Consider the following 18,799-nt stretch of genomic DNA (forward strand, 5'->3'; position numbering starts at 1 on the left):
CGTTTAAGCAAAAAGTACAGAACAAACGTCAGCAAAACTTGGTGGAAGGATGGAACGTGGAGATAGAAAGAACCCATTTAATTTTAGTGCGGATCTGGACAAAGGGGCAGATCCATGAACTTTGTTTCACTTTCTATAATGTTCGTTTTTGACATTTTCACCAATAATTCATGGATCTAAATGAAATCTGGTGTATTTATTTATCTATTTATCTATTTATTTATTTATTTATTTATTATTTAGGGATCTGGGCAGCACGGTGATGTATTGTTTAGCAGAAAGAAGGTTCCCAGGTTGGCTGAGGAGTTTGCACATTCACCCCATGTTTGTGACTCCAACTTCCTCCCACAGTCCAAAGACAAGGTGGAGGTTTGATTGTGAGTGTGACTGGTCTCTGTAGGTTGTCCCTGCGATATGCTGGCAACCTGTCCAGCATGTACCTCTTCTTTTGCCCAATATCAACTGGGATTGCTCCAGCTCCACCCACGACCCTCAAAAGGACAATGGATGGATTGATGGATATTAGGCCTTCGAAAAGGTATTCTCTTTACTGAGTGTCATTCTAGTTAACCCACCTTTTCCTTCTATGTTATGTGAGTGGCAGCAAATAACTGGGTGTACTGGGTTTACATGCCTCTATTAGACATATTAATCTGCTTGTTTGAGTTCTTCACTTTCTTGGAGAATCACACGGAAATCAACTTTTTCTAATTGTCTGCACGTTGAGGTATTACAGTACATTTCCTTCCATAAAAAAACCCACCAGCGTACAGTAATATGAAAAACAGTGTACCCACAGTGACATGATTTTAAAACTTGTGCGGTCCTTGGGCGAAGATGTGTCTCAGTGGGATTTTCTCTGTAATGAGTGCAAATGCCACCACACACACGAGGAGAGACTCATATTTAATGAATGCATCTAGTGCATTAGCTGACTGGTACCGACTGGTGGTGATTCACACAGGCACAGTGTAGCATCCTGGGAGTGTTTCTGTTCATTAGCTGGAAGCAACATTCATGGGTTTGGTGCTGTGGGAAATAACTGAATGCTAAATAATATAAATCACGGTGGATGTAATTTTCAATGGGTAAGAGAATTGGTCTCTTGATCTAAGGGAGTTAATCTCCAAGATTAACAAATGTTGACAAATCTTAATATCTGTTGATTGCATTTTCCAACATTGCTCGTTTTTCGTTAAAAGAGAAATAAATCTCAATAGGCTCATTTGTCAGTTAAATCTTCACACATACTTTGAGGAGTTGAAGGTTATCAAATAGACATATATGATTATACAGTATTGGTTTGATCAATTAACTCGTAACTGACTGACTAATGAGAAATTATACAGTTATTTTAAATCCGTTAAAGCGTCTATTTTGTTTTTGTTAAAATCACAGCCTGCCCTCGAGCCGCAGGCTTTGCTGGGGCCAAAATAGGCTGAAATGCTGATCCAAAGCCATTTGACACGTGTAACATTCAGCTGTTTTACAGACAGCTTGCTGCTGGATGTGTCCAGAGGGACGTTTACTGACCTTGAACCACAGAGAGCGAGCCAAACGCAGAAGCTGCTGTTCGTCCGACGCTGCCTCGCTCTCCTCTTTGCAGATTGTAACAATGGGTGTGTGAGGAATAATGAAAATATGAATGGGAAATAAAGAAATGTAGAGATGGTGGGCAAAATCACCTTGATGAAAACAACTACAGGCTCTTGTTATTGTTATCAAAAATACAAAAGAGTATCTTTGCCTCTGAGCCATTTTCCCAGCATTGCCACTCACTTTGCATTTTGAAAATTGGCTGTTTGATTGTTTCTGTTTAAACAAACAACATAATGTGTAGAGATAGAGAATTGAAACTTATTCTCAAATACTTAGTTTTTCAGTCCATTCTTATCTTCTTGTTTGTAATGTTTTTTTCATTATATTTTGGCAACAGATAAAACTGAAACAATAATTGAACATCCCTGTTTTGAGTAACCATGCATCTGTGCAACTGGGCTTGACTTCTAATCACCAATAAGGAACATGTTTCTGTAATGCAAGTGTTTTGTGAAATGCTTTTGAGGTTATGAGCCAAAACACAATTAGCTTCCACCTTTTAGCACAGCTCAGTGTGTCAACACTGAGCCACTTACGTCAGGAATAGTTTTCCACAGTCCACACAATTTACACTGCACGAAATTTCCTCTCTGTCCAGCGCTGGGCCAGCATCCAATCTGCTATATCAAACAGGGATCTAGAAAGCAGCTGACTAAGAACCCAAATAATGGTGTGTGACCACCCAGTGTTTTCGCGGTTCAGTCAATTGTTTGCATTTGGGGTTCTGCTTTGTCATCAACAGCATGGCTTTTGTAAGCCACAAAGGAAACAATGCTCCCTGGAAGGTCCCAGGCCCGCAGCGTGCGTGGCCACAGCCAGGGGGAGGTTTTGGGGGCTATTTCGCCGCCAGCCAGTGCTGTGCAGCGTTTAGTCTAGCATGAGACAGCCAAGGGTGACCATCCGAGTTTTCACACAATAAAGGTGCTGCAGGGGACCAAGCACTCCAGGGATACCATCTGCCCAGGGGGAGAGAAGCGTACCAGCATGTTCAAGACCAGCTACCTGCGCGAAGTGCGCAAGGAGAAGTACGAGCGCTCAGATGTCTTCACTGAGGAGCCTGAGGACTCTGAGACCTCTGCAGGTATCTCAGCCATCCAGGGCTGGGAGAGCCTCCAGGAGCTCAACAGCCGCTTTGCCCGGTACATCAACAGGGCGCGAGTCCTGGAGCAGCGCAATGCCGTGTTTCGCAAGCAGCTGGAGACGCTGCAGCGAATGGAAGAGGCCAGCGGCCTGGAGGAGGCCTTCACAGAGCAGACTGACGTCAACAGGCAGCGGATCCGAGAGCTGTCATCCGACCGGGCCAAGCTGGACCGAGAGCTGAGGGACGCCTGCCGCATGCTGGATGATTTCACCAGCAAGTAAGAGAGTGGACAGTGGTTGGTCTTATCAGTGTGTCAAAGGTCAAACCTTTTAAATTCAGAGATCCAGTAAAAGTATTAAAAAGTGAAGATGTTGATTGTAAAAGTACAGAACATATTCTTTTCAGGGAAAATAGGAAACTGTGAAGAAATAGATTTACATTCTCAGGATGTAAAAGTTGTCATTATACTTCTTATATACTTCTATAGTTATAATCAGGTCGTTAATTAATTTATCACAAAACTTCATAAAACAATATTTAAGATGCTGAACTAAAATGATAGTTAATTAAATTGGCATGTTGACAAATGTACCTAGTTTTAAATAAATTTCCCCAGGTTCTATTTAACAAATTCATCCTTGAGATTTCTGCCAATCAGCGGACGAGGATGTGATTTTGTTCGTGATGCTTCTGTAAAGTCAATCAGCATTTGGACGGACAACATTTCAGAAACACGTCACTCTGGATAATCCACTGAGCATATTGTGTTTACATGAGGATTATTTGTTCCATTGAAAACGGGCCACAACAAGGTTTAGGAATCACCCACAATAAACAGTTTTCAAAGCCGTAAACAGCACAAAACAAATCCCATTCTGCTCCAGTGTATTTAATGTGGCGAGACGTATCACAGAGGCCCTCACAACCCGGGCAGGGGAAGAATCTGCATGGTCATACACCATTAGAGAAAGAGAGAAAATGTTTTTGTGATTAATGTGTAGCAACGAATGTAATTACAAGTCCCTACAAACATGTCTGTAGACAGATAAGCTTCACTACTGCAATATTGATGAGCTAAGAAATACACTGACCCACTGTGGTTATATCAGCTGGTGAAGAGAGACGACTTTCACCATGTGTAGTTGCGATTTATGGGTCTGAGACGTAACAGGCCTTTGTTAATCTGTGTTCTTTCAATGTGAGCACACAACATTAACTTGCAATTAGACTGAAAAAAAAACAGCCCAACTGTTGTTTGTGTGAGCAGCTGATTAGGACCCAGGCACTTAGGTTTCATCGTTAGCTTGTGGTCGTATAGTGATTCTAATCAAGATGTTTTATGTTTCAGATATAGAAATGAGTGTGATTACCAAGAGCAGCTACGTGGCACTCTGGAACAGCTAAACAAGGTATCGTATGGATGAAATTCAGTTTAATTACGGAAACGGAAAGAAATAAGAGCATTTCAATAATACTGCATGAGAGCATTTCCACAAACGTGTGAAACGAGAGACAGCAGAATGATTATGGGCCAATTTGATTGAAGAAATATAGTAACTGTGCACAAAGAAAATGTATTTAAGTTTCTATATAAGTGCTGAAAAAAAAGTTAAGCTGATTTTAGATTGCCAGTATAAAACTGGATTTTATTTTTAAAAGTTGTGAGGCTGCATTGTGTCGTTTCAGTTCTTTTTTGGGGCTTTTGTTGGACACATTACGCTTCACAATGTAGATTTTCCCTTGGTTCCCTTTTGTTGGTCTTCTCTTCTCTCCTCTCCTCTCCTCTCCTCTCCTCTCCTCTCCTTCTCCTCTCCTCTCCTCTCCTTCTCCTTTCCTCTCCTCTCCTCTCCTCTCCTCTCCTCTCCTCTCCTCTCACAGGAGGCTGACAGTTCGCTGCTGAGAAACCTGGACTATCAGATCCAATCACAGTTCCTGCAGGATGACATCAACTCCACCAGAGATCGACACAAGAAGGTCAGTGACCTCGAAAGGTTAATATACAGTATACTCTTAGTAAACCATCAAATTGTGCCATGGTGCACGAAAACCATGCTCCTTCACATGACATATAACCCTGCAATAGAGATTTTGGATTTGTCCCACCACGTAAAAAGCTCCTGTGAGCAGGCAGTAGTCTGAGGTCAGGATGTGAAGATGTGGAACTGTTAAATAAAACAACTCAAAATTAATCATCAATTTAAATCCAAGTAGAAACAGTATCTCAAAAGTTATAAAGCATATTGTTATGGATTGTCAGGTCTTCCCTAATGATTGATCCATATTATTTGAATGAATATTGCATTTTATATTTGTTGGTTGTGTTTTTATGACTGGACATACATTTCAATTACACAATCTATGTGGTTGTATGAGCCCACAGACAAACCCTGTGTCCTAGAACTTATTTGGATCCGACTTATTTGTTTCGGCAAATGCATTTTGAGGAAAAACTAAAGTTCACTGGCAAATGTACAGTTATTTCAGAAATCTTTTTTTTATTGTCAGTACTAAACGTCAGTCAGAGTCTTGTGGACAGGAAACTTTCTATTGCCTTGATGCTGAAATTATGGCGTCCTCTATCGATTGATACTGGGCCAGTAAGAGCCACTCTCTGACAAACGGCTTTAATGATTGCTTATTAAAGCAGTTACTCTAATATTCTTCTTCTTTGTTTGATTTATTGCCGTATTGTATTACCACTGTGTCTTCTTCTTCTCTAGCTCTGTTTGTCCCCATCCCTTACTGTAATATCTCGGACACATTGCTCTTTAAAGGGTTATGGCATCTTGAAATTTAGTTTTACAGTAACTTTGTTCTTTAAAGGCAAAATATTGTGAGTGGATTTCTTTGTAAGGCCACAGTCTTATGTTTTTAATTTCTCAGTGCTCAATTTCTCTTGAGCACTGCTAACTGCGAACACCCCGTCTCTTCAAACTAAGACAAACAAAACCTCGACATGGGTGCCCAAGGAGGTGTTGTTACATTCATGGGGCTTTAGCAACAGTTCACCTATCCTGACATGAGTGAGGAAAGGATTGCAGAGACATTGTAACACTGTTTTTCACAGGCACTGTCAGATGACAAAAACATTACCCCCTGTGCGAGAGAAATTGCTTGAAGGTGCAGCAAGAAAGGCCGAGACGAAAAGAAAACTACACTGTTATTGTCCAAAGAAAGGCAACGGGAATAACGTTCAGAATTTCATGACTGTGCAATTTCACCCACGGCTGTTTTTCATGATGAATAAATCGATGGCAATATTGAGATAGCATATCAAAGGGCTATATTAAGGTTACTATATTAAGGTTAGAAAGAAAAGAGAGTCATCTCACATGATTATTGGGCTTGCTCTCCTGAGATTTGAAGTACTCTTGTGGAGAGAGGGAATATATTTTTGCTCCTTATTATTGAGCCTGCCATTGTGCAGGTACCAGTTTAAATAGAAAACATGATATTTGCTTTGAAGAAATGCCGGCACCAGTTCTAAATATATTTCAGATAAATGAAAACCTTTTTCCTCTGTGAGACGTGCATTGTAAATAATGTTCTTTCTTGTGCACTGTATGTTTTATCTTCATGTGATCTTCCCCTAACACAGAACCTCGCAGAGATCCAGACCTATGTAAACATTCTGCAGCAAATCAACCAGACACTTCCCCTCGTTCCCAATGTGTCAGTGGGCATCTCTGAGGTGAGGTCACTAATGCTGTCACTGTGTTTGTGTGTGTGTGTGTGTGTGTGTGTGTGTGTGTGCGCGTGTGTGTGCTGCTGTCTCCAGGCAAGAAGATGGTGTTTGCATGTGTGTCAGCCCTGGCTTTGTGTGTGGGGTTTGATGAGGTTACAGACTTGTGGATCCAGTTGGTTACCCGAGCCTGGATGTCTGTGTATTTTGCGTACGTGCCTCTCTCAGTGTGCGTGTGTGTGTGCGTGTGTTTGTGTTTGTGTGTACGTGTGAAAAGCACAGACAGTCAAACAAACAGTCGTTGGGACACGTGGTTAGGCCCACAGTTCGAGAGTGTCATGACAAATAATGAAGGAAGTGCCAGGCAGAACTGCCGTGCATGCTAATTCTGGGAGGAAGCGTGCAACAGTGATTTGTGTTTGTGTAGCAGATTGGATAGTTGTGCTCTGGAAGCTTGATTCAATGTTAGTGGGCAGAAACAAAGAGCCACCGCTTGTGTCTGCAATGCTGGGCAACACCTGAAATAATAGGGCATGAACATAACAAATGGCAGATAGGCTATGGCCTTTACAGTCTGATATACATGAACAACTATGATAGACATCAGACAAATATGTTCTGACATGATGTTCTCGAACATTATTTAACACCAATAATATTATTTTTTTTAAATATGTTTTTAGGGGAGAGTAGTTTTTTCTTTTTTAGGTTGCATCTTATATATATTTGTACTTCAGTCTGACTTCAGTGACTCACCAGAGAAATATAAAACAAAGCATACACTGTTGCACAAAGTATTGCAAAACGTTTCTTCTCAAATATTTAGTTTGAATCCATGTCTGAGCTAAAATGACTCTTTAAGTATATGAATTTGCATTTGCAAGTATAACTGAATACAATAACTCTCTTAAAGTTTAGGAAGCATAAATGCATTCAAATGTGACAGTTTAGTTCAGTTTGAGGAAGTTCGTTTTCAGTTTAATCATTGATTTCCCAGTATAGCAGCCGTAAGCTTTTTAGATTATTACAAGCTGTAGGCTGAGGGTGAGACTGAATAAAATAACAAGACTTCCACTTAAGAGACCACCGTTCGTCTCCTGTGTGAAAATATGAATCAACTTTGTTTCACGACCATTAGCATGTGTTAATTACTGTAATGGATACCATGACAAAGTTTAAGGAACCTTAGGGAAGTACCTATTTTAGCCCAGATTGTGTTGTTTTCCAAAATGTAACCAACTGCATACATTATGTTTATGCATTTTAGCGAAACCACGACTGTTCCGTGACCTTCCACGTATTTAGTATTGTCACCATGACAGCGTACGTCGGGTACACTTGTATGGTTTGTACCCGATGGTAGAGACGGACGATGTAGACATTTAAGTTTGAGGAATTGCTGATAATGATTGATCCAAAATGTGGAAAAACAACAGATTGGCTTGATAAAACATTTTTGACGAACGTGTTAAACTTTTTTAACCGAAATGATTAAATATTGATAAAGCTAGGAACTATCACGTACAATAGTCAACATCAATCCAATGTACCAAGTGAAGCTCTAATGACACATCCGTCCAAATCACCATCATTATTTCACCTTCTGGGATAGAAAACACTCAGTAGGTTCATTTTAAAGTAGACAAACAGAAAACGTCACCACAGCCCAGGACACAATTGTTCTGATGCCATTAAACTCAAAAATCGATCAGTGAAGCTTTTAGGACTGAGATTTCAGATGCAGACTGGGCTGCCAGCTGCGTGAGAGTGTTGTGCAGTGTAGCCTTCATGCTTTATAGACATTCTGCACGTCCCTGCATGTTCTCATTGATTTGTGCTCGACCTGTGAAGGAGCAGGAGAAGCTGCTGTCCCAGAGGAAAGTGCCGGGGCTGCAGAGCCAGCTGGAGGAATATAAGAGCGCCCTCTGTCAGCTCCAGGCTCAGAAACATCGCCTGCGGACTGAGGTGGGTCACAATGGTCACCATGACAACAACAGCGTATGTGCAGATTAATTGTTATTGCTTGTTTTATAGGCTATTAAATTAGTCTCTGACAGGCCAAATTGATGATAACTCAATATAAACTGTTGTCAATTTTGGTAACAAGAACATTATAAATCTCTAGGTTTAATTTATTGATGACTCATTAATTCTATGAAATGTCAGAAAATCAGGATGCCCTCCAACAATACAAAATGTAAAGATAATCAATTTACTGTGATTGAAGGAAGAGAAAACCATGAGTACTTATTGGCAGTAGTGGTGTGTGTTATTATCCAAAACTTCCTCGTAAAATATAAAAAAGTATTATTACTTTATTAATTAAAATAGGCCTCCTCTCTTGTACTAATAGCTAAATACTAGAGGCTGAAGAAACACCACTAGATGTCAGCCATGACCATTTTATAACAGGGTAGTAACGATTCCTCACCTGAGGGAGAACCCTGCTTCAATTGAGTGTAATCGAATGCAGCACAATCAGATTTAGTTTTTCTTCTGCATTGATTTCCACAGTGAGTCTTTCTTTATGATGCTCAGTATGTCCCTCATCTATATGGACAATGTGATACATTAACCACATTCAGTTGCTGATCATTCTTCTTAATTTCTTACTTTCATTAGTAACACACACTAAATATATACACACACTGTATTATTAATGACATCATTTTCTGTCATGGCCCTTTGGGTATCAATCAGGATTTCATAATGAACCCTTGCCTCTGTCTCTTTGCTCAGACTTCTATGTTGGATCAGGCCATCAAAAACACACAGGAGAGCTACGACGACGAGATCCAGATGTACAACGAGCAAATCGAGTCTCTGCGCAAGGAGATCGAGGAAGCCGAGAGGTCCCTGGAGAAGTTCACCAGCGAATGTCGCCACCTGTCCATGTACCAGACGTCTCTTGAGAACGAGCTGGAGAGGTACAAGAGGATCATCGAGAATGAGGATAACAGGTGGGCTAACTGTGCCTGGATGCTGACACACACACAGACAAAGAGAGACAGCGAGAGAGAGAGAGAGAGAGAGAGAGCGAGAGAGAGAGAGAGAGAGAGAGAGAGTGAAAGACATTGAACAAGACATTCCACATTCCCAAAAATGCCTCTCTGACCTAGTACAGAGGTTGGGTCATCTTGCTAATGGCATAGACATTACTGTAACCAGGTTAATGTAAGTTGCAGAATCAGACAGCAGATGGTGCTGTGTGAAAGCAAATGTTTCCCTTCACTGCACTAGCAAAACAAAACCAGAGTGGGGTCTTTCTCATGTCAGATTAGTTGCATCAGATCCAATTACCGACACCAGATCAGATTAGTTGCCAGTTTACTCCTTTTTCTGACGATCGTGAATTATTGATTTCCTTACCCGGTTTCTCGTTGCTTGCTTCATGGAGGTTGAATTGGTGACATTTCACTGCTCTCTTTCCTGCAGGTTGAATTCAGCGATAATTGGCACTCCCATTACCCTGTTCACCACTAATTACCGCTACACTCACACACCCACTGCATCAAGCAGGGGGAGAGGTAAGAGCACCACGAGCACAACACAGCTGCTTTCAATTCAGAATCACTACTGGGTGCAACAATCAGCTGCCATTCCCAGAGACAAGCACTGTATGATTTCTTGTAGAGATTCCATTTTGCAAAGTTAACAAATCATGAATCAAAGTGTCTTTATTGTCTTTAGGGTCACAGTACATGCAGGTTTTTGTGTTTTCTGAGCAGTTCTAGGTCGTTGATGTTTGACCTAATTTTTTTCCAGATATCACTCAGGCTATCCAAGACATCACCAGCGTCAAGCCCCGCCAGAAGTTCCTGGCCAAGAAGGTCATGAAGAAGAGAGAGCTGACCCCGAAAGATGTGATGGACAGTGGCCAGGAGGAAAGAAATGGGGGCGCCCCTGGGGAGGCTCCAGAAGAAGAAACAAAGGGGATCGTGTCTGAGGAAGTGCAGGAAGAGAGGGTGAAGAGACAAGAGCAGAGGCCTGTTCTCACTGGTGCGTCTCCACAGGATGTCCCAGACGGAGCTCAGATCAGCAAAGCCTTTGACACTCTTTGTAACATTGTCAGAGACAGACTGAGGAAGTATAAGAAGCCTGAGCCAATCGCTGACTTCTACACCAAGGGTCGGTACGTCCTGGTCACCGGTGACGGCAGTTACTCAGATCCCTGCTTTTACACGTCCACACCATCAGCCGGCCACATATATGTCACCATCAGAGATGGAATGGTGTCTCCCTATGAGCCTTATGGACCCATAATACCCACTCCCCCTCTGCCACCTCCTCAGCCCACTCCAGACCCCAGCCCTATCAGTCCCACCTTGCCTGTAAATCCGGGAGGAAAGGATGACAATAAGGGAGGAAAAGGTAAAGACAATGGAGGTAAAGGTAAGCATAAGAGCGGAGAGCCTCACCCTGACCCTAAAGACCCAAGCCCAGCCCCTCCACCCTCCGGCCCAGGCTCCAAAGATCCCACCCCAGCTGCTGATCACTTCAAGAAAAGCAGGGATGACAATGGCCCAAGTGGACCCACTCCAAAGCCTGCACCTCGTGGTGCCAGTACTAGCTCCAGCTCCAGTTCCAGCACTAGCACCAGCTCCGGCACCTACACCCCAGACGCCCTGAGCTATGAGAAGGTGGAGGTGATGGAGTCTGTGGAGAAGTTCTCCAACGGCCGCAAGATTAAAGGTTATGAGGAGACTTCCATGGTGGTGGAGACCATGATCGAGAAATCCAGCAAGAAGAAACATTGAAACCCAACATGAAGACTCAGTAAACTCCGCCGGGGTCCTACATGGTCCGGGAAGATAAAATGATGTTGGTATCAGACAACATAAATACCACTCCTCCTCAAAACTGCTGTAATAAGACCAGTGTTTTGGTCTCTGAGGGAGACCAACCACGCTTGAAGACCACCTACACATTCCTGCTCTGATATTCAATGCTCTTCCATTTGCTTGCAGTCTCTGGTCTTGCGTCCAGAATACGTTTGGCTGGTTCCATAAGTGCTGCTGTTGTTCGACTTTAATAACCATTGCTCATGCTCATGAGTCCTTTACTGTCTGAAAACTTGGGACGATGAAAAACAAATCTCCATGCCACCAATATAAATTCAAAGAAAAACTCATTTAAAAAAAGAAGTTGTGCCACCCTTCTGAACTGTCTTAGAATTTCCCCTTTGAACTCATTTATTCAATTGGATGCCACTGCCTGCCCTCAGCACAATTTTGCTGTGTAATAATTTGCTTTGATATATTGATCAATAAATAAGATTCAAACATTAAAATACCTTGTCCAGTTTGTTTTGTCGACACTGTGCACCAATCACCTCACACACTTACATGATAGGTCATATATCCTCTAATGCATGTGCATGTGAGGACAAAGAAATCTATGTATTACAGTGTAATAATCATTCATTGGCTAAGAATGCACCATATTATTCTTTTTTTTTATAACAAATGGCTGTTACAGTATCCGTTTGGGTTATAAATTCTTTCAATCTCAATGTGCCGCAGCATCCGCAGTGATCTCATTCATTTTTGATGTGATCTTAAGTAGTTCACAATGTCCTTTTGCATTTAAATAATCCACCCTCTCTCCAGAACCGAGAATAATAGGAAAAGGGTTGATGAGAGGAATACGTAAAGATAATCTCAGAAATGAAAGACGGCACGAGCAACAGATGTCAGAGGAGATTTGAGAGAAAACAATTCATTTCCAACCTTCTTAAACTACAGTAAGCTGTTTCAAACCAAATAGGCTTTTAGTATTAAAATGTCCAAAGACAAAGAAAATAGTGACTGTAAACAAAACAAAAAGTATTATGATCAAGTTGTGATAGTCTGGTATATGTAGAGATTTTGATACTGGTTGAGATCATGTGTATTCCCCCCTGTGACAGTGCCATTGGTCGAGTTTCTACAATTGATTTCATGTTCCGTCAAAGTGGCACATTGGTGCAGTGGTCAGCACCTCCGCTGCGCAGTTAGAAGGTTTGGTATTCAACCATTCCTGGGTGAACCTTGTCTCCCACCCAATGTCAGATGGGATTGACTCCAGCCTCTCCTCTAACCAGATTAGAGATAATGAATGGGTGGATGTCCAATAAATCATGTGGCCCATGGTTCTTTCCCTGCTTTTGCCATTAAGAAATGTTCTTCTCCTACTTTGGTCTCATTTTATTACATCCTTATACATTTTTGGTCACATGTGACATATTATCACTTTATAAACTGATCTGGCAAACAGTTAAACTTGCACTTTAAGAGATACAAAGCAACAATAGCATACATTTTCTACTTTTAACTCCACTTCTACTGGATGTATCTGCTTAAGTATTTTAATGTGTTCAGCAGCTAGTCCCTATTTCTCGTCATTTGGTGTTTTTGGAACTTTTTCATTGAAAACAGGCTCCTCGCCCCTGGAAATGATGCTAATGTGAGCAATACGAGTGAGCCAGTGAAGCTGTGAGTCATAAAGCTGCAACACCGAAAGGCTAAAACATAGAGCTGAAGAGTATGAAGAGAAGAAGAAGAAGAAGAATATGCTAATAATTCTATTTGTGTTACACGTTGCAGGTATTTACTGATCACAGCCACTTTAAACAAATGAGGTCAAGAGGTCATGTTCCTTCACAGAGAGAGAATACATTTTTGAGTAGCCATCCTTTCTCTCTCTACACAGATTTATAATCAATACGTGGCTGAAAATGTAAATGAGTGAGGATTACTTTGGTATGAATTGCTCGGGGCTACAGGGACTTTTCCCTTTTCATCACAGTAAATAATACAATAAAAAAATTGAAAAATGAAAAGTGGGTACATAAACAATATTGTTTGGTAGAGAGTCCTTCTCAGAATATAATTTTGAGCCAAACAAAATTATATTTTGTATTATTATTAATTATAATAATTATATTATATATATTTTTTTAATTACTGTTTTTTTACCTGACAAAGTTTTGGGTATTGAAATGACAGAGAATTCTCCCTCAGTATGTCTAGCTAGTGTCCAGTTAGTGTGCTGCAAATCACTCGAGTGCTTTAATAAACAGCTGAATAGATTTATTATATAGTTTACGTCAAAGATTATGAAATATGAACTGAGGACCACAGGCTGCAAAATGAATCACACATTCCTTTCCTTGTTTATATAAACAGTGCATGTCACAAAAATATAAACAGAAAGAAGTATCACTGCTCTGTTTGCAAGATATTAAACTTTAAGTAGAATGACACAGAAAATCATTTACAGTCACAAACTGTATAACAGTTGGCAGAAGAGAGGTGCAGGGCAGTCAAAGCAAGAGCATGAAAGAGTGGATCTTATTTAGCTTATGTACAATTCTGTCGAGTGTAAAAATTCACATGATAATAGTTTTGCTTTCTCTATGTCGAAACAGATTATCGAAGGTTACACTTTTATCATGATTGGATTACATGGAACATTCATCGAAGGCTGGGGGGCTAATTGAAACACTTGATAACAAAAAGCGGAGTGAAGAGGGGAGGAGAGGTAGACAAAAAGGGAGGATAATGAGGGAATGAGAAGAACCGAGGGGATGCTGTGAGATTCAGAGAGAGGGATAGAGCGAGATTGCAGAGAGGGAGAAAGAGAGGAGAGAAAAGAGAGAGTTGGCGACATGCAGATGGGATTTCAGTTGTTTTTACTCATCAAGCTCTTCAGACTTCTGTCTATCGCCTCATCCAGCTCCTCCTCTAGCTCCTCCTTTTTGGACATGGCGAGTTTGGACTGATAATCACGAACTATCTGGTCTATGTAAGGGGCACTTTGTGTTCCGTGCAGCATGAGAGTCCACTCCTTCATGACTCCGCGCTGTGGCTCCTCGCCTTGGAAGCCCACCTCCAGGACCCAGGTCCCGCGCGGGTCCTCGCCCCAGGTGTGGGTGGTCATGAAGGGCCACTTGTCGAAGCCCACCTTGGAGTCGTCGTCACGGGGCCTCCGGCTCAGTAGGATGGACTTTGTGCCCATGGGCGAGGTCATGTTGAGGTTGAGGTCGCCGCGGCGGGTGCCGTTGACGGTGACCACTGCCTGGACGTGCTCCAGGTAGCGGACAAAGTTGTCCTTCCCCTGGCAGGCTTCTGTGTTGATGGCCAGGACCAGCTTGTTGCCAGACTGGATTTTACTGGAAAAGCAGAAGCAGATTAGAAAAAACCTAGACTATGTAACAGAGAGATGGAGAAAAGTCAAATATCAATATGTCCTGACACTGTGAGAGCAGAGGAAAGAACGGTCCTTTCTTTCAGTCTACTTTCACCCGGCTCCGCTCCCCTTTCAACGTCCAAGTAAATACAGCTCTTGACCCACTTTTCCTATCGAACCATCCAACCCTGACAAAGCATCAAGGCTCTTTTTGAACCTGCTCCCTACTCACACAATACCAGTGATTATAGTTATGTCTGCCTGCTTCATGGTGTAATTTATCACTAGTGGAGGTGATCAAATATTTTGTGGTTTGGTCGACAACACACATTTCTTATATTTGGTCCCACACAGGTTTGCCACATAATTCTCCCACTAGATGAAATCATTTGAATGCATTCTGTCTATTATGTTTTCCTTTCACATAATTTACCATCATATATGTAGCACACAAATCTAATCAATAGAAAGATGTTTAATATCTATTGAATCATAGGTTGGTAATGATGCAAGAACCTTTTTAAGGATAAGCAGTGTAGATAATGGATGGATGGGTGGATGGATGGATGGATGGAGGGATGGTGCTCTACACAATGCACAGGGGCAGTGGCTTATTATTTAGGCCTAATCTGGAAATTATTCAAACTTTAAACTCAATCAGAAAATAGAATTCTCATCTGTCATGTTATCTGTTTTTAGTTCGGTGTTGCCTTGTTTATTTTGTAGTTCTGATCTTCCTCATGTGTCTCTGTTCAATTCCCTCCTGCCTTTGTGTGTTTCCCTCCAGTCTTGATTGTGTGCTGCGCCCTGATCGGTTTCACCTGCTTGTCCTGCGACACCTGTTGTGAGTTTGCTGTTAGTTGAGTTTGTATTTAAGTCAACTCCTCAGTTCAGTCTTTGTTGAGTCGTCTGCTTTGTTGTCCCTGAACTGTTTGATTTCTGCCTGCTTGTTTCCTTCTGTGCCTGCCCCTTGTTTTATTTTGAAAATGAATCCAACAAATTTAAATGGATATAAAACAAAGAAAAAGTGAAAATTGTTGCATGAGAAGCTGGAAACAGCCATCAGCAAAACTATAAGTGAAAGTTTAACCTCTGTAATATAAGGCCTCATTGCCCCTGAGATAGATCTTTAAAACTTTGAAAAGTTATTATATAGTCGACACTTTCTCTCTGCTCTGCTGTAAATCTGCTTCTTTTTGTTCATAAACTGCACCAACCCCTGATTTCAGCTGCATGAAGAGATTCTTTTTATTTCATTCTGACAATGAACAGAACAGTGTGTAAAAGCCGACTCCTCTGTTATTGGAGAAACGCACGTCGTACTCATCTCTCTGTTTGACGGAGAGAGCGAGACTGAGGAGAACACAGCGGGGCAGGGGTGGCGACCAAAGGCTAAAGAGGCTTAATAACATTATTAGAGGCCGAAAGCAAATTGCGGCCGGTGGGAAATGGGGAGGGGGGGAGTTTGGAGAGAAGAGACAACGTAGATGAGACAAAAAGAAAACGAGCGAGACAGTGTGGTGCAGCGGCGGCCTCAGAAAATGATTAATAGAGCGCTATGCTGAGCACAGAGAGGTGAGGCCAGCGGTGAGCTGATGAAGCAAATTACTATTCCCAGAAAAACAGAACAATTTCCAGTGGGAGTTTCAGAGCCCAGTACATCCTGCGCGCACACTGAGAAATTTGACATAACCAAATATTAATCTGTTTTTTCCACTAACATCACACATGTTGCGTAAAGAGATAACTTATATAAACTTACAATTTAATGCCAACTCTGCATTTTCATTGTCTTGGAAAATGGTCTGTATTTATATAGAGCTTTTCTTGACTCAAAGTGCAAATCACACCCATTCATACACATTCATACAGTGCATTTATGTGCAGCACTTCTCTTTATGAGATAGGGCAATTTGTTGGGTTCAGTATCTTGCCAAAGGACACTTGGGAAATGGGGAAGACAGGTATCGAACCGCCGACCTTCTAGTTCGAGGACGCTGTCATTACTTATTGGATTTAATTCTTATCAGTTATTTTGAACGTATGATAGTGAATCTATTCTGAAAAATCTCTTTCTGTCTGTATGTGGCTCACATATCTCGAGAACCGTTCATCTTATGGGCTTCACACTTGGCACGTGTATTGTTAAGGGCCTAAGGGAGTGCAGAGTCAAATTTGGTGCAATTTGGACAAGTGATATGCTCAATAGTAACACAACAGCTCTTTGTGCTGCAGTGGTGGCAAGGCTTCAGGGTCCTGCATTACCACAAGCCAAGCAAACACTCCAAACAGGTATGTTTAGAACGGGCACTGCAGTGATATAACTAAACATGTAATTTGTGTCGGGGTGCCTGTGAAGGGCAGGACCAGCAGAGATTAAAAACATCCCCACCTCACACTGGGGCCCTGCACGACAGCTCCGCTCATAATGAGAAGTTCTCCTCCAGCTAAGTAAGCCGCAGCCAGCCAGAGAGCAGCGGTATCAGATCAGTGCTGAGCAGAGTGCTTGCGAGCACGGCTATGGTGGTGTTTATTGCTTTTCTCTGGTGATACACTATCATCAGAGGTGGCTTGTTATAATTATATCTTCACCACAATAGAGGCAGGAGGAGCCCCGCGGTGCTGCTGTGGAAACAGTGAACCGATGAGAAGCACGACACAGCCGGCGACGCAGCTTTGAGCACACAGCTCGAAAAAGAGCTTGAACAACACATCGCATTCTCCCTCGTACACAGCACCTTAATGAGCAGTTATTCTTTCACATAATTAAGGTTTTTCTATGTTGGAGCAGGGAGATGATGTTATACTTTAATGCAACAAAACCCTGAATGATCATTGAATGTGTATAACCACAACCCTTCCGCATACAACAGCAAGTCCTTTCCATGCACCATTTGCATGTTTTGTCCTCAAGGATGCAATAAAACCATATGACTCCTCAGGGATGTTCCTTTTTTATCCGGCACTGCACTCAGGGGAGGCACACACACACACACACACACACACACACACACACACACACACACACACACACACACACACACACACACACACACACACACACACACACTTATAGAGAGAGACTTTCACATCATGTTGTCGTGACTGCATCGTCTGTGGAGCGCTGATTAGAGAACGAAATGAGAAAACTGAGGTGTCGACGGTGGCAAAAAAATTCACAGACGTACCGTATTCAGTCTGCTTTTTTATCTTCACCCACACATTGACACTTGACACAATGCATGTGAGCGCTCGGGGGTTAGGTCGCACACACACACACACACACACACACACACACACTAACACGCACACTTCCACCTGGAATCCCTTCCTGGCTGTAAGTCAGTTTAATTGACAGTGTTTTCCAGGGTGCGCCACACTGGACCATTTATGGTGCTGTAATTACAGCGAGTGAGAGGGCGAGTCACAGGAAACCACTGGGCATCGCACACGGGAGCTTGAAGCCCGGGGGTATGATAGATGGACGGATAGGACAGCCCTTGTTTGGCATGCAAAAGGGGGACGGGGGGAGAGATAAAGAGGAGGTGAGAGTGGAAATGAAAAAGATGACAGAGATGGAGGCGGGAGGCACATATGACAGAGAGAGAGAGAGATGGAGGAGATGCAGGGAGGGAGACAGGATGTCGCTTTCCTAATGTGTGTGGACACGGGGAGGACACGATGACAAGAGGGATGCTCCAACCACAGCTGCAGCGGTGAAAGATGAGAGCAGAGATGTGGCAGAGGCCAGACTGAATTGATTCAAAACATCCAGAGACAGATCGAGCTCTAACGTTATAGAACGAGACAAAGCTCACTTTAAAAATCTCATAAAGGCCTAATGGATTATTTATAATAGAATCCACATCAGAGATGCAGACTGTGCTCTGTTAAAAATTACTGTGGCAACACAAGTGGAGAATCATCACTGTTATTTTGATGATATCTTTTTGGGGCATTAAGCTGAAGTATGAAGAGAGGGGAGGACACACAGCAGTGACAGATTCAAACCTGTGACTGGATGAGCTACCTATGAATAAAATATTTTTTGTGGGCGTAGTTTGTTTTCTGTAAATAGGCCCTGCGGGGGGTGTACTCTGCCGCTCGCCCAATGTCAGCTGGGATTGCAGCTCCCCCTCAAAAGATGAGCAGTATGAATGGATATATAACTACTTGACCCAAGATGTCTTTCAACACTCTGTGCGCTGGATGTTTCAAGTTTCCATGCCACACTTCCATAGGAGCATATAGGACCATGTTTGGCTTCC

The 18,799-nt window shown here is 42.2% G+C and overlaps 2 protein-coding genes across 2 annotated transcripts in view; one reads left to right on the top strand and one right to left on the bottom strand.

Moving 5' to 3' along the window:
- Window positions 1-2,381: 2,381 nt before the first annotated feature.
- LOC117775840 (filensin) lies at window positions 2,382-12,141 on the top strand. The gene is made up of 8 exons (XM_034609327.1): window positions 2,382-2,957; window positions 4,029-4,089; window positions 4,559-4,654; window positions 6,279-6,371; window positions 8,214-8,327; window positions 9,102-9,322; window positions 9,798-9,889; window positions 10,128-12,141. The coding sequence occupies exons 1-8, from the start codon at window positions 2,584-2,586 to the stop codon at window positions 11,117-11,119; spliced, it is 2,043 nt and encodes a 680-aa protein (XP_034465218.1). The 5' UTR covers window positions 2,382-2,583; the 3' UTR covers window positions 11,120-12,141.
- A 1,277-nt stretch (window positions 12,142-13,418) lies between these two features.
- The window catches only part of pcsk2 (proprotein convertase subtilisin/kexin type 2), a 28,564-nt gene continuing 23,183 nt past the window's right edge, over window positions 13,419-18,799 (bottom strand). The window contains exon 12 of the mRNA XM_034608836.1: window positions 13,419-14,514. Within this exon, the coding sequence (XP_034464727.1) occupies window positions 14,025-14,514 (490 nt within the window). The 3' untranslated portion in view covers window positions 13,419-14,024. The remainder of the gene's footprint in view (window positions 14,515-18,799) is intronic.

This window comes from Hippoglossus hippoglossus, chromosome 15, assembly GCF_009819705.1.
Source record: "Hippoglossus hippoglossus isolate fHipHip1 chromosome 15, fHipHip1.pri, whole genome shotgun sequence".
NCBI lineage: Eukaryota > Metazoa > Chordata > Actinopteri > Pleuronectiformes > Pleuronectidae > Hippoglossus > Hippoglossus hippoglossus.

Excerpts from the sequence above, each read along its gene's own strand:
- LOC117775840 (XM_034609327.1), top strand. The coding sequence starts at position 2,584 with ATGTTCAAGACCAGCTACCTGCGCGAAGTGCGCAAGGAGAAGTACGAG. Across the intron at positions 4,655-6,278 it reads CCAGAGATCGACACAAGAAG|AACCTCGCAGAGATCCAGAC; the intron begins GTCAGTGACCTC and ends CCCCTAACACAG. Across the intron at positions 9,890-10,127 it reads TGCATCAAGCAGGGGGAGAG|ATATCACTCAGGCTATCCAA; the intron begins GTAAGAGCACCA and ends ATTTTTTTCCAG.